The sequence below is a fragment of the Rhinatrema bivittatum genome, chromosome 1 (assembly GCF_901001135.1).
Source record: "Rhinatrema bivittatum chromosome 1, aRhiBiv1.1, whole genome shotgun sequence".
NCBI classification, from domain to species: Eukaryota; Metazoa; Chordata; class Amphibia; order Gymnophiona; family Rhinatrematidae; genus Rhinatrema; species Rhinatrema bivittatum.
Window position 1 is genome coordinate 706,371,062 of NC_042615.1, and position 14,622 is coordinate 706,385,683.

Below are 14,622 nucleotides of genomic sequence, written 5' to 3' on the forward strand. Positions count from 1 at the left end.
GTACAGTACAGTGGCGATATTAAGTCGGAGGTCCCAAAAGTTATAAAAAAGTTTTAAAAAAAATTGAAATTGGCACGCGGCTTGAAAACCGGACACTCAATTTTGCCGGCGTTTGGTTTCCGAACCCATGGCTGTCAGCGGGTTTGAGAACAGACGCCAGCAAAATTGAGCGTCGGCTGTCAAACCCGCTTACAGCCGCCGCTCCTGTCCAAAAAGAGGTGCTAGGGACGCACTAGTGTCCCTAGCGCCTCTTTTTGCCGCGGGCCCTCATTTGAATACAGAATCACTCGCACAGGAGAGTGGCCTGTGCGCGCGCCGGGAGAGCGGGCGTTCTTTAAACTATATCGGCCCGAAAGGAAATTACAACCAAAGAAAACATCACTCTCTCATCCAGCATAGAGGAAATTGAAAGGGGGGGGGGGGGGGGGGGGGGGGGGGAGTAAAAGAGAACAAAAGTAACATATAACCAAAAACATCAAAAACATCATGCTAAAAAGGAAGCGCTAGGGACCAATGTGCGCCCAGAAGAGGTAGCTGTCAGTGGGTTAGGAAACGGATGCTCAATTTTAGGAGCATCCGTTTCCCTAACCTGTGCACAGCCAGGGGTTAGGAAAATGGACGCTCGTTAATTGAATGTCCCTTTTCTAATCTGACCGCCAGCACACATTTACTATTTATTTATTTATTTATTTACTGACATGCTCATCCTTTTTGTTACTCCGATATGCTAGAACCTAAGCATGCGTTTCAAATAATTTAATATAATCAGGATTAGGGATGTGAATCGTTTTAGGACGATTAAAATTATCGTCCGATAATTTTAATATCGTCTTAAACCGTTATGGAACACAATACAATACAGATTCTAACGATTTATCGTTATAAATCGTTAGAATCGTGAGCCGGCACATTAAAACCCCCTAAAACCCACCCCCGACCCTTTAAATTAAATCCCCCACCCTCCCGAACCCCCCCCCCAAATAACTTAAATAACCTGCGGGTCCAGCGGCGGTCCGGAACGGCAGCGGTCCGGAACGGGCTCCTGCTCCTGCATCTTGTCGTCTTCAGCCGGCGCCATTTTCCAAAATGGCGCCGAAAATGGCGGCGGCCATAGACGAAAAAGATTGGACGGCAGGAGGTCCTTCCGGACCCCCGCTGGACTTTTGGCAAGTCTCGTGGGGGTCAGGAGGCCCCCCACAAGCTGGCCAAAAGTTCCTGGAGGTCCAGCGGGGGTCAGGGAGCGATTTCCCGCCGCGAATCGTTTTCGTACGGAAAATGGCGCCGGCAGGAGATCGACTGCAGGAGGTCGTTCAGCGAGGCGCCGGAACCCTCGCTGAACGACCTCCTGCAGTCGATCTCCTGCCGGCGCCATTTTCCGTACGAAAACGATTCGCGGCGGGAAATCGCTCCCTGACCCCCGCTGGACCTCCAGGAACTTTTGGCCAGCTTGTGGGGGGCCTCCTGACCCCCACGAGACTTGCCAAAAGTCCAGCGGGGGTCCGGAAGGACCTCCTGCCGTCCAATCTTTTTCGTCTATGGCCGCCGCCATTTTCGGCGCCATTTTGGAAAATGGCGCCGGCTGAAGACGACAAGATGCAGGAGCAGGAGCCCGTTCCGGACCGCTGCCGTTCCGGACCGCCGCTGGACCCGCAGGTTATTTAAGTTATTTGGGGGGGGGGGTTCGGGAGGGTGGGGGATTTAAAGGGTCGGGGTGGGTTTTAGGGGGTTTTAGTGTGCCGGTTTTTCGATTTTTCGATTTTTCACGATTTTTAACGATTTTTCACGATATTTTACCCCCCCAAACGGCAACAATACGATTCCCTCCCCCTCCCAGCCGAAATCGATCGTTAAGACGATCGAGGACACGATTCACATCCCTAAGATAGGTCTCGGAAAGATCTTAGATGTGTTGTGCTCTACTCCCGGATCCCAACACGAATTTCGCGGGAAGTTCAGCATCCGAGGTACCAGTAAAATATGAACCTGATTTACTAAACATTTTTCCTTTTCTATGGAAAAAAAAAAAAAGCCCATTAAGTGAGGTCCTAAATGATGAAACCAAGAGCATTCTCGGATCTACAAAGAACGCCTGAGAGGGGGCCTCCCACCGTCACCTTTTCTCTTCTTTGTCTGCGATGCTTCAGTGGGAAGCGGTCCCACCCATAGATCCTCGGCATCCTCGAGCTCCTCTGTGGACGGCCTCCGCACTTCAACCCCCACCGCTTTCTCCGCCTCTCCCCGTCCGCTATGCTTCCTCTTCAGCTCCGACCTGCCGGACGCCATTGACTCTCTTACGTCTCAGGGCCGCGATACTGCGCGAGCGAGGATGAGAGAGCCTGAGTCGCACCCTTTCTTCGTCATTCCTCCTCATCCAATGTAAGCCGTGCGCGCTGACTTTGAGGCTCATTCGTTAGGAAGACAGCTCCACCCGTGTCACTTGTCTTCTGACCAACGCCACGGTCCATCTTGTGCTGTGTTAGCTGGGAGCTTCTCAGGCGCCGCGCTGCTTTTATCAGGACTCCCCATGGTAAGGAAGAATTGTGATCCCCCCACCTTTCCTAGGAGGCTAAATTTCCCTCCCCCCACCAACTGGGTATACGTAAAAGGGTAACTGATGTTAGAGTAGGAGCTTTGGTCTCACGCTCGGCCGGATTCACTCATTCTGGGGCGGGAGAAGTTTATCTGGCCCTTTCTGAGCTGGGGCACCCCAGATTCTACTACAACGAAAAGTAATAGGAGTTCTACGTGGACAGCAACGCGAGTGGGTGACGTCACCTGACGGCGCCGAATTCATGAAGGCACACCTTCCAGACTTTCAAACGTATAGAGTTCCCTGAACGTGTGCTGCTGTTCCCAAACAACTGCCCCCTCTCTTAAGACGCTCATGCCCAGCCTGGGGCACAGGTTTACTATTGTGGGTGGACGCGCTAGACTAGAACCTGATTCAGGGGCCGACGGGTTAAATAGGCGCTAATCCGCCCCCTAATGCAGTAGGCCGATTAGCACCTATTTAACGCTGAGGGAATGAGTTAGCGCTCATCACATGGAAATGCATGTGAATGAGGCTATTACTCATTCACTCCAAATACAAAAAAATAAATGTGTCGCTCAGAGCAGGCATTAATAACTGAGCGCACTGAAAAAAAGTACAGAAAAGCAGAAAAAAACTGCTTTTCTGAATTTTTTTTGAAGACCGACTCCGATATGCTCCGCGTTGGTTTTCATAACCGGCCGGCTGCAGTAATAAACTCGGTGTCCGTTTTCATTGGTATCGGTGTTCATAACCGACAGATCGCCTGTAACCGCGGGGTTGCATTAGCAAGGAGGCACTAAGGTAGCGCGACCCCCTAATTTGTTTATTGCATGGCACCCCCCCCCCCTTGTGGGTGCGATGCGTGCACTAAGAAAGCGGGTGCTGAAAAGTCAGCACCCGCTTTCTGCAAATTTTATTGCATCGGCCCCTCAGTAAGGACACTAGCACATCTAAAACACACACCCAAACAAATACGTAGCTGCTAGTGCCCATCCCATATGCTTTCCATTCCATCAGGCTATTAGCTATTACCCCTGGTGCTGAAAATTGCTGGACCCCAACGCACACTTTTTAAAGCCGCAAATTTAATTCCTGCCTCTGTGGTGGCATAAAATCAATCCTGGAGTCAATGGCTCATGAAAAATTAAAAAATATAGTCCTCTATGGTTCTTCCTACTTAGTATCCTTATGATACTTACCTTTATTTTTCAACACCACATGCGGTAAATTTATTTCGCTTGATTAAAAAAAAATTATTCTGGATGCACAATTTAGACGCCCATAGCAAGGGGTGCTTAGTTATGGACCTCTTCAACAACCTCAGCAAAAATGGCCAGAAGAAATGGGATAAAAACAGATGCTCGAATTGAGCGCCTGTTGCAATTGTGAGCACCCGATGTGTTTGAGCACTAGGGACGCATAATTCTCCCTTAACGTGTCCTTTTTTACACAGCCCCTCATTTAAATACTGCATTACTCTCCCAGGGCATGTGGCTGCATGCGTGTTAGGAAAACGGACGCTCTGTACAAGCGTCCATTTTAAACAAGTCTTATTGCTATCCAAAAGATAGATATTGAATTTTCTGAGGAGGTGAGAGGGTTTGCGTGGCTGTTTGTTGGTATCCACAGAGAACCCCCCCCCCCCCCCCCCCCCATTACAGGTAAAAAACTTCGCATTCATGGACAAGCATGCAATACAGCCACACAAGTAGGACTCCCTAGCTGGAGTTGCATCCTTTTGTTTAACTCTTCAACTCCGGTAATAGTGGAAAGCTCTCTCCTCCTTTTTTTTTTTTTTTAATTTTCCAGCAGTCTGTAGAAAAGGTTTCCCAAAATCTGCATTTGTATTCAGTTCTTTGTCTTGTCAGTAGTGCTTTATAAAAGATTGTGTCTCAGACTATTTTTCTGCTTGAAGAATTTCTTGTATAGGAATATTGTTCTAGAATGCTGTTGAAGTTGCTACTCTCTTTGATGTGAGGTGATCCTATAAGGCAGGTCTAATCCCTGAAAGGTGTAACTGTGTCAGCTATCTTGAGATTGTCTGTCTGTTTTGTAACATTTGATCCTTTTCAGGCTGCTCTTTTAATGAGAGCCGATCCACCTCTCCCGGGCACCCGATTTAATATTTAAATAGGCTGCTGCCTCGATAAAAAGGAGGCGCTAGGGAAAATTGTGCATCCTTAGCACCTCCATGGCATTGGGTGCCCAGGAGATGTGCATAGCCACAGGCTAGGAAAATGGATGCTCATTAATTGATCGTCCATTTTCTTAACCTGTCCGCCGGGGATATCTTTTTTGGTTCCACCAACTTAATATCGCCACAATATTAAGTTGGAGAAAGTGCTAGTTCTGGGGAAATTCTACACTACTGCAGAGTGCAGAATTCCCCCCCTGCACATAATTGGTGAAGATTGAGCGTGAGTGGAGCTCATCCCACTTGTGGCGAAGATGAAGGCCCTGCTGTGCTGTGAGTGGAGCAAGTCCCGCTCGCAGCAGTGAAGGCCCCTGCGAAAATGGAGCAGGCCCCGGTGAGAGTAGAGGGGTGTGTGTGTGTGTGTGAGAGAGCATGTGTGAGGGTGCTTGTGATGTGTTCTCCGTGAGGAGTTAGCAATCTGTTGTCAACCTGTTAATAAAGTTCTGTAGTGAAAGCTAGGAGTTAGCAATCTGTCAGAAAGCTCTGTTGTTAAAGCTGTTATTTAGCAATCTGTAGTTATTTAGAATAGTTGTGGGTGGATCCTTGGACCAGTGGCAGGTGACCACGCCCTCGGGGAATTCCCGAGAGGGACCACTGGTCAGGCTTAGTGTAGGAGACACACACTAGTTCTTTTCTTAGACGATATAGTAAACTACCATAGGTGGCAGTAGTGAGCTGGAAGCGCCCAGCTGGGCTGTAGTCCCTCAGGTTCTGGAACAGCGATCCCAAGGTGGCTGAGTTGTAGAAAAACTAAGAAAGTGAGTAGGCAAAGCATGCGGCGTTCAGGAACAAGTCCTTGATGGTAACACTCCCACAATAGTCTCTTGAGGCAGCCCAGGAGATGGTATGCATTAGGCCCTCGAGGAGCGAGTACCTGGACCCAGGGAAAGTTCTGAGAGATAGATGGAAACTCACTAATGTTGTAAGTAGCGATGACTTCTTAGCAGAAGTGGTATTCAGGAGCAAGTCCGGGACGTGGGCCCTCAAGGAGCGAGTACCGGTTCCGGACTGCGACCTGCAAAGAAAAAGAGAGAGCAAGGTCCCTGAGGAGCGGGTACCTCTAGTGAAGTCAGAGGAGGCAGAATAGGTAGGGTTGCGAAGAGCGAATGCCATCCGCAGCGACCAGGAGGAAGTTAGGAAAACCAATCCCTTGCTAACTCATCTTGTTAGCGAAAATGGAGACCTTTAAATATCTGGAGCTGGTGACGTCATCTCAGGGGGACGCCCCTGAGGTTTGCGCCAACGCTGGTACATCAGTCGGGCCGCATGCGCCCTTAGGCATCTGGTCAACATGGCGGCTAGCAGCGTCGAGCTGGTCCGGGAACGCCGGAGGAGGACAGCCTGGAGACGCCGCAGCAGCTAGCCTTCCATCAACTCCGAAGGGAGTCGCCAACAAGGTAAGGTGGGCGGAGCAGAGACATCGGACACAACAGCTTGAGTGTGGGTGCCAGAGGGATGGAGCCTATGTGAGGAGATTGTGAAGGAGTATATATATGTGTGAGAGACTGGGAACTGGTGTGTGTGAAAAAGAGTGTGTGTATATGAGGGTGCTTGATTGTGAGAGAGGGAGACTGTGTGAGGATGTTTGTGTGGGAGAGGGAGACTGTGTGAGATAATCAAATTTGCAGATGACACAAAATTATTCTGAGTAGCTAAATCACAAGCAGATTGTGATAAATTGCAGGAAGACCTTGTGAGACTGGAAAATTGGGCATCCAAATGGCAGATGAAATTTAATGTGGATAAGTGCAAGGTGATGCATATAGGGAAAAATAACCCATGCTATAATTACACAATGTTGGGTTCCTTATTAGGTGCTACAACCCAAGAAAGAGATCTAGGTGTCATAGGGGATAAAACATTGAAATCGTCGGTTCAGTGTGCTGCGGCAGTCAAAAAAGCAAACAGAATGTTGGGAATTATTAGAAAGGGAATGGTGAATAAAACGGAAAATGTCATAATGCCTCTGTATCGCTCCATGGTGAGACCGCACCTTGAATACTGTGTACAATTCTGGTCGCTGCATCTCAAAAAAGATATAATTGCGTTGGAGAAGGTACAGAGAAGGGCTACCAAAATGATAAGGGGAATGGAACAACTTCCCTACGAGGAAAGACTAAAGAGGTTAGGACTTTTCAGCTTGGAGAAGAGACGACTGAGGGGGGATATGATAGAGGTGTTTAAAATCACGAGAGGTCTAGAACGGGTAGATGTGAATTGGTTATTTACTCTTTCGGATAGTAGACTAGGGGGCATGAAGTTAGCATGGGGCACATTTAAAACTAATTGGACAAAGTTCTTTTTTACTCAACGCACAATTAAACTCTGGAATTTGTTACCAGAGGATGCGGTCAGTGCAGTTAGTATAGCTGTGTTTAAAAAAGGCTTGGATAAGTTCTTGGAGGAGAAGTCTATTACCTGCTATTAAGTTCACTTAGGGGTAGATTTTCAAAAAACGCGAATAGGCATACTTTTGCTGGCGCATCAGGCGCCAGCAAAAGTACGCTGGATTTTAGTAGATGCGCGCAAGGCTATGAATTCTGTATAGCCGGCGCGCGCCGAGCCGCGCAACCTACCCCCATTCCCTCCAAGGCTGCTCCGAAATCGGAGCGGCCTTGGAGGGAATCCTCTAACGCCCTCCCCTCCCTTCCCCTACCTAACCCACCCGCCCGGCCCTGTCTACACCCCCCCCTTACCTTTCTCCGGGGATTTACGCCTCCCGGAGGGAGAAGTAAATCCCCGCGCGCCAGCGGGCCTGTTGCGCGCCGGGACGCGACCTGGGGGCGGGTACGGAGGGCGCGGCCACGCCCCCGGACCGCCCCGGGCCGTAGCCACGCCCCCGTACCCGCCCCCAAAACGCTGCCGACACGCCCCCTTAAACGCCGCGACCGGGCCCACCCCCAACACGCCCCCGACACGCCCCCCTCGGAGAACCCCGGGACTTATGCGAGTCCCGGGGCTCTGTGCGCGCCGGTAGGCCTATGTAAAATAGGCTCACTGGCACACAGGGCCCTGCTCGCCTAAATCCGCCCGGTTTTGGGCAGATTTAGGCGAGCAGGGCTCTGAAAATCCGCCCCTTGAGAATAGCCACTGATATTAGCAATGGTAACATGGAATAGACTTAGTTTCTGGGTACTTGCCAGGTTCTTATGGCCTGGATTGGCCACTGTTGGAAACAGGATGCTGGGCTTGATGGACCCTTGGTCTGACCCAGTATGGCATTTTCTTATGTTCTTATGTATGTGTGGGAGAGGGAGACTGTGTGAGGATGTATGTGTGGGAGGGACACTAGGAGGGGATACGTGTGTGCAAGAGAGAGAGGGGAACCCTGTATGAGGGGATGTGTGTGCGTGCAAGAGAGAGAGGGACACTGTAGGAGGGAATGTGTGCGAGAGAGAGGGAGGGACTACTGTAAGAGCCACTACTGCTTCTGGTGAGTGCTACTGGCCTGCATGGAAGAGGAGTAGGAGAGCTGCTGGAGGGGGTTAGTAAAGGTGGCTTTTTAAGTTTCTTTTTCTTGATTGACTGCCATTTTAATTACTGAATATTATGTGATGTGTCTGCTATTTTGAAATATTTTATTTGGAGAATTTTAAATAATTTTTATGAGTTTTTAATTGTTGGATATTATTCTGTTCATAGTTATTGTGAAACATTTATTCTGTTTATTAGTATAGTTATACAGTTATTTCTGTGTTGGGATCTATAGCTGCTTGGCTAGTTCTGTTTTCCTAATAGGAGGTGTATTGGTGTTTAAGGCCTGATTTAATATTTGTAGTGTTGCCTTTTCATAGGTAGGGGTATTATTGTTTGAGTGCATTCCATAATACAAGTGTAACTGTGTGCGGATTAGAGTATGTGCGTTACTGCAGATCCTAGGAGTATGTTAGGTCGGTTCTGTGTATGTGACCAAGGTGAGGTATTTTACTGTATCAGTCTTATTTGTTGTATTTTCTCAAGAGGACATACATTAGTGATAAACTGCTGTCTTTTCATAAGTAGGGCTATTGAGCCTGGTAGTTGGAGTTTGTGTTGCTGTTACTGAGATGACACTAGAACCAGAATATATTTTTTTGTAAGGTGAGTTGTACGGGGAATGTCATAATTCTGCTTTATATCCATAATTGTGGGTCAGTGGGGTTCCTGTGGATGCAAACTATTTTTACATTTAGCCCTATGATGCTCATGTGTTCACTGTGTCACGCATGTGAGAACCATCTGTCAGGTGTGTCCCGACAGAAAAAAGATTGAGAACCACTGGCCTAGAGAGCTATATCAGATTGGCTAGTGGTCTGTATTGTGCACTGTTATGTGCTGGTTGGCTTACAGATTATAGACTCCATCAAGGCTCACCAATTCTGGTCACCACATCTCAAAAAAGATCTAGTTGCACTGGAGAAGGTACAGAGAAGGACGACCAAAATGATAAAGGGGATGGAACAGCTCCCCTATATGGAAAGGCTAAAGAGGTTAGGGCTGTTCAGCTTGGAGAAGAGATAGCTGAGGGGGGATATGATAGAGGTCTTAAAATCATGAGAGGTCTAGAATGGGTAAATGTGAATCTGTTATTTACTCTTTCGGATAATAGAAGGACTAGGGGGCACTCCATGAAGTTAGCAAGTAGCACATTTAAAAGTAATCGAAGAACATTCTTTTTTACTCCACGCACAATTAAGCTCTGGAATTTGTTGCCAGAGGATGTGGTTAATGCAGTTAGTGTAGCTGGGTTTAAAAAAGGTTTGGATACGTTTTTGGAGGAGAAGTCCATTAACTGCTATTAATGAAGTTGACTTAGGGAATAGCCACTGCTATTACTGGCATCAGTAGCATGGGATCTACTTAGTGTTTGGGTAGTTGCCAGATAACCTTTAGCCTAGATTGGCCACTGTTGGAAACAGGATGCTGGACTTAATGGACCCTTAGTCTGACCCAATATGGCAATTTCTTATGTTCTTAAATGAGAGCCATGGTAGCCTCAGTTGTCCACTTCAGTTGAAGTCATCTGCAAAGCTGCGACTTGGTCGTCTGTGCTCACCTTCACATCCCAGTACTATGTGGACAGCATGTCAAGAGATGACAGTAGTTTTGGACAAGCAGTATTGTGCAGTCTGTTCATCCAGTAGCCTACTCTCTGCTGGGTTGCTTTTTTAGTAATTGCTCCATTGTGCAATTCTCCACTTGGGACATGTTTAATTTAGCCCTGCTTGTTGACAGAGAAAGCAAGTTTTCTTACTCTTAAACAGCTTTCTTTGTAGATAGCAGGATGAATAAAACATGCTAAATATGCTTTTTGCCTCCCTGAAGAGTTAACTACATGGCTAAATCTAAGCTCTGCTATAGACTAAAGGGCTTGCAAAGCAGAGCATTTGTGGGAATAACCAAGCATGCTCAGTAGGACTTTTACATAGTAATGACAGCAGAAAAAGACCAAATTGTCCATCTAGTCTACCCAGCAATTTGCTTATGGTAGTAACTGCCATTCCTTGCAGATTACCTCCATGCATTCTGTTAAGGATAGTAACTGCCGCTCCTTGCAGGTTACCCCCATGGTTTCTGTTAAGAAAGGTAAAGTGACTTGCCCAAAGTTACAGTGAGTGGCATTGAGATTTGAACCCTGGTTTCCCTGATTTGTACTGAGCTTTGAGTTGGCATCATTGAAATGTCATGGTTCATTCACCTAGCTGTCTACGAAGAGCCCTGTTTACAGGTAAGAAAATTTACTTTTTCTGGAATCCTTCGAAACTGAGAATGATTGTCCTCCATGGATAAATATGAAAGTCAGGGTTTTAAGTATGCAGATGACTAGTGAGGCCAATCCTGGAACTACATATTTTGTTAGGGTCAGCATAAGGTATCATTGTGTCTAATAGGAATGTTATGGAAGTTCTGTATGTCCAAAATGTCCATTCTTCTTTTTTTTTTTTTTTTGTGCCCATTTGTCAGTTTCATCTGTCATCAATAAGCAATAATCACAGTGGTTCTAAATGTTCAGACTGTAGCAAAGCTTATGGTACTGGTGGATGTTTCCTTGGAGGGACCAAACCCACTTGAGTACAATCAATAGTCCCGATGACAATAGGGATCTGAGCTATATCAAAGAAGCCCTTTTGCACATCCTGCTTAGTAGATATTGGATCTAGTCAGGGAAGTTCACAAGCATGGCCTCCAGAAAAGTCACCCTCTGGAGACAGAGGACTAACTGATGCCGGTCATGTCTTTTGCTACCCTTTGCAGAGAGTTAGTATATAAATAACACAGAGTAGTCATCACTTTTACTTCTATAGACAAACTGTGCATCTCCTGCACTGGGCATAAACAAGTTAGGTATGCTAATAGAGCATATCTTCAATGCTCTATTAGCATATCTTTCTGAGTTGCATATATTTCTGAGTTGGACCAAGTGGAAAGGAAAGTCTCTCTCTATTTGTACTCCTTTTATACAGACTGCTGTTAACTGCAAGAAATGAACATAGGATGTATTTCAGCTGCAGCAAGTGACCAGCCTCCAACTGGTTGACCCAAGCCAATACTGACTTAGATGCTGCCACAGTTGTAGCTATAACGGTGCTGAAAAATGACTGAAATTGCACTTTTTCCTGATACCATTCCAACGGTATTTGATAGAGTGAAATGAAAGTGGGTGATTATTACATCCATATGAGGAAAAGAAAATAAAAACTACAATTTTTCCTCTTGTAGGAAAGAAGGGAACTGCACAGGGTAAATTGAGACTGCTGGACTGACCTGCTCTGAGCAGAAGTCAATCTATTCAGGGTAGAAGCATTGGGGAAGTGAATGTGTCTAGGTGAGTAACCCATTGGTGGCAGGAATGGGGGAGAAGAAGAGCCTACTAATGGAGAGTATAGGTGAGCTTTGCATTCTGCATGTGATGATTCTCCTTTCTCAGGTCCTTCTGAAATAATTTCCAAGTGTTTCAAAATACACCAAATAGGAGCTTGAATGTCCTTTTAAAATATGTGCAAAAACCTACCAAATGTCACCAGAGCTCCTAGATAGCACTGGGACCTTGTAACATGTGGCTGCTTATTGAGTATTGGTTTTTCTTATTGTTGCATTATTTTCTGTCTCTCAGGACAAACAAGATGAACTTTTAAAAGAGGTAAGTGAAATAAAAAATGGAATCTTTTTTTATTTTATATTATTATAATCATTATGCAATTTTCTTTAAAAAAAAAAAAAAGCATCATGAACTATATTATGACTTCATTTAAAATTTGTTGATCGCTGCAACCTTAAGAGCTTTTTAAAGTTAATTATGTAACACTCTTTAACCCTGTGAATGCTGACCTATTATAATGCTTACCTGGTTCATTTCTCTGGGTATATCATACTAATTGAACAGTCCGTTGTGTTTCTTTCTTTGCCATTTTTCTTGTGAAAGGTTTGATAACTGTCACTACTATTTAAAAGTGAGACCAGGTAGATCATCATCACCATTGCAATCAAGGATGTGTTTGGCAAAGGAGATTATAAAATCTGATTTCCTTCTCCTGCTATGATCTGGATTGCTCATTTTTCATAGGTCTGCTGGTACAAATTACATAACATGATGTAAAGACAAGTGATGCAATATACAATATAATAATGTAATTTGCAAATAAGGAAAAACTATCTATGTAGTAATATAAAGGGTTCATTTCACACACATTCATTTGGCTGGCAGATCACACCTAGTGAGAGATATTTGATTTTTGATAAATTTCAACTTAAAAAATTTACAGACTACAAGATATTAAGCAAGACCTCATCAAAGATATCTGTGATCATGTGCTACCACAGACTTGCTACTGACATCCTCAATTTTATCCACAAAACCTGCCTTTGAAATCCCAAAGTACATATGCACTAGTCGTTCTATTCCAGAAGTCCACTGTCTGGAATATGTTTAGTTTAATTTAAATATTTATTAACGTCTTCTTCAGATAATCTCTCCATCTACGGTGGTGTGTAAGCACCATTAAGACTATATATAGGCATACCAAAATCATAAGCATCAACAATAATAACTACAAATAAATTAAAACACATGCTCATTCTTCAAATACTTTCTTTCAAACTGATCCAAGATGGTGGTTGCAGTCTATATGGGAATGTGTGTGGTTCTTTTGGTTCCTTGAAAATCTCTCTTTGATGAGTTTAAGGGCAAACAGAAGGGCAAGTGTGCTTGCCTTTCTGTGATCTCTCCCCTGGGCCTGATGGACATTTTTGAGCTGGGACAGAATCCTCTATGCTGACTTCTGAGTTGGATGGGACAGGAGAGTGCGATGACGCCAAGCATTCTGTACCCACCAGCAAAGACACCTTGCTTGGCAGCAGAAGGCGAGCTCTCCTTACTAGGGATCTCTACCCTCAGCTCCCTGTGGAAGCCTCTGAAGCCTAGGGATTCCATCAGCTAGGTGGAGAGGAATGGAGCAATGCTGCTTGAGTCTCACATCCAGAGGCAATGGAGTGCTTCCAATGGAAGGCGAAAGCATGGAGTGGCAAACTATATATTCAGCAAATTACAAGTCTCTCTGTTGGTATTGAAAAAGGAGATATCTTTGATGTCTTGCTTTTAATATCTCGTAGTCTATAAATTTTTTTAAGTTGAAATTTATCAAAAATCAAATATCTCTCACTAGGTGTGATCTGCCAGCCAAATGAATGTGTGTGTGAAACGAACCCTTTATATTAGTACATAGTTTTTCCTTAATTGCAAATTACATCATTAATGTTCTTGTGAGATTAGAGGAATTTAGTTCTTCACTACAGGCTTGGGAATCTGGTGTCCCTCGAGTCTTGGTGATTTTTCTGTTACTTTTTAGCTTTTATTTGACGTCATTGACTGGTATGATTACAAATAAATTGGGTTTTCAGTTTTATGGCTACCCTGATATTAAACTGATTATTCCTCATGTAACAACAGAAAAATAATTTTCCTAGCGTGTAGCAGATGGACTCAGTACAAATGGGTATAGTGTGCTCGTGCTAGCAGTTGGAGACAGATCTGACGTCAGCACGTAGTACATATACCCCTGCAGGATGTGCAGACGCTCAGTAATTTCCGTCTCCAAAGCAGTTTGGAGCTACCTCACGCTCGCTGAGCGTTTTTCCAAATTCTAAATTCATAGAAGAATTCTACCTGAAGACTAGCCCCGCACTCCTGCGGTGATACCCTCGGGTCCCTCCCCCAGTCGAGTTTCCCGAGGTGATTTCCGTGGTCCCTCGGAGGTAGGAGCCTCGGTCCGGTGGCCGAATCGCGGCAGGGATCTAGCCCCCGAGTGAGAAGGGCTCGGGTGCGGCGTAGAGGCAGCCTCGGTCCCGATCCGTTCGCGATGAGGACTTGGCCCCCGAACGAGACGAGTTCGGGCGTAGCCTAGAGGCAGCGGGTGCACTTCCTCGAGCGCGGCGGTGACGGTAATCACCCTCTCTCCCGCAGCCGGAGACCGCCCGGGTCGCAGCCGGGAAGCGCTGAAGATCAGGTAAGGCGTACATCTTTACTTTGCTGGTCTCCGAAGAGCGAGGATTAGCGGGGTTTGCCTACGTGGTAGCCCGCCAAGGAGGTCGCCATTTTGCCTGCCTGCTAGCCGTCGCCATCTGCTCTGGTTCGTCACCTCACAAGCAACGGGCGCGTATGTTAGGCGCCCGAAAGTAATTGGGCGCTCGTTGATGGGCGCACATTAATAGGCGTGCGCACATATTACAAGGCGCATACTTTCGGCTGGGAGCACATCGGAGCATAAAGATAACAGACGCGATGGAGCGTATGAGAGCCCATCCGCCCGCAGAGCCGGCACCTCCAGAATCAGGCATAAGAGCTCTAGGCCTCTGCTCAGCATGCCACCTCAGAGCCTCACAGAGCGAGGAAGCTGACTCCTTATGTGCCCAATGTGAG

The 14,622-nt window shown here is 46.2% G+C and overlaps 2 protein-coding genes across 6 annotated transcripts in view; one reads left to right on the top strand and one right to left on the bottom strand.

Annotated features, from left to right (window-relative positions):
• PPWD1 (peptidylprolyl isomerase domain and WD repeat containing 1) overlaps positions 1-2,314 on the bottom strand; it is a 101,284-nt gene extending 98,970 nt beyond the window's left edge. Inside the window, exon 1 of the mRNA XM_029576222.1 lies at positions 2,115-2,314. Coding sequence (XP_029432082.1) covers positions 2,115-2,283 — 169 coding nt within the window. The 5' untranslated portion in view covers positions 2,284-2,314. The remainder of the gene's footprint in view (positions 1-2,114) is intronic.
• Positions 2,315-2,395: 81 nt separating this feature from the next.
• CENPK (centromere protein K) overlaps positions 2,396-14,622 on the top strand; it is a 173,983-nt gene continuing 161,756 nt past the window's right edge. For 3 of the 5 annotated variants that reach the window (XM_029576233.1, XM_029576261.1, XM_029576271.1), the window contains exons 1-2: positions 2,396-2,527; positions 11,821-11,847. In XM_029576233.1, the coding sequence (XP_029432093.1) occupies positions 2,525-2,527; positions 11,821-11,847 (30 nt within the window). In that variant the 5' untranslated portion in view covers positions 2,396-2,524. Of the gene's footprint in view, positions 2,528-11,426; positions 11,533-11,820; positions 11,848-14,622 lie in introns of all 5 variants that reach the window. The other 2 variants (XM_029576251.1, XM_029576242.1) reach the window with 2 other exon arrangements.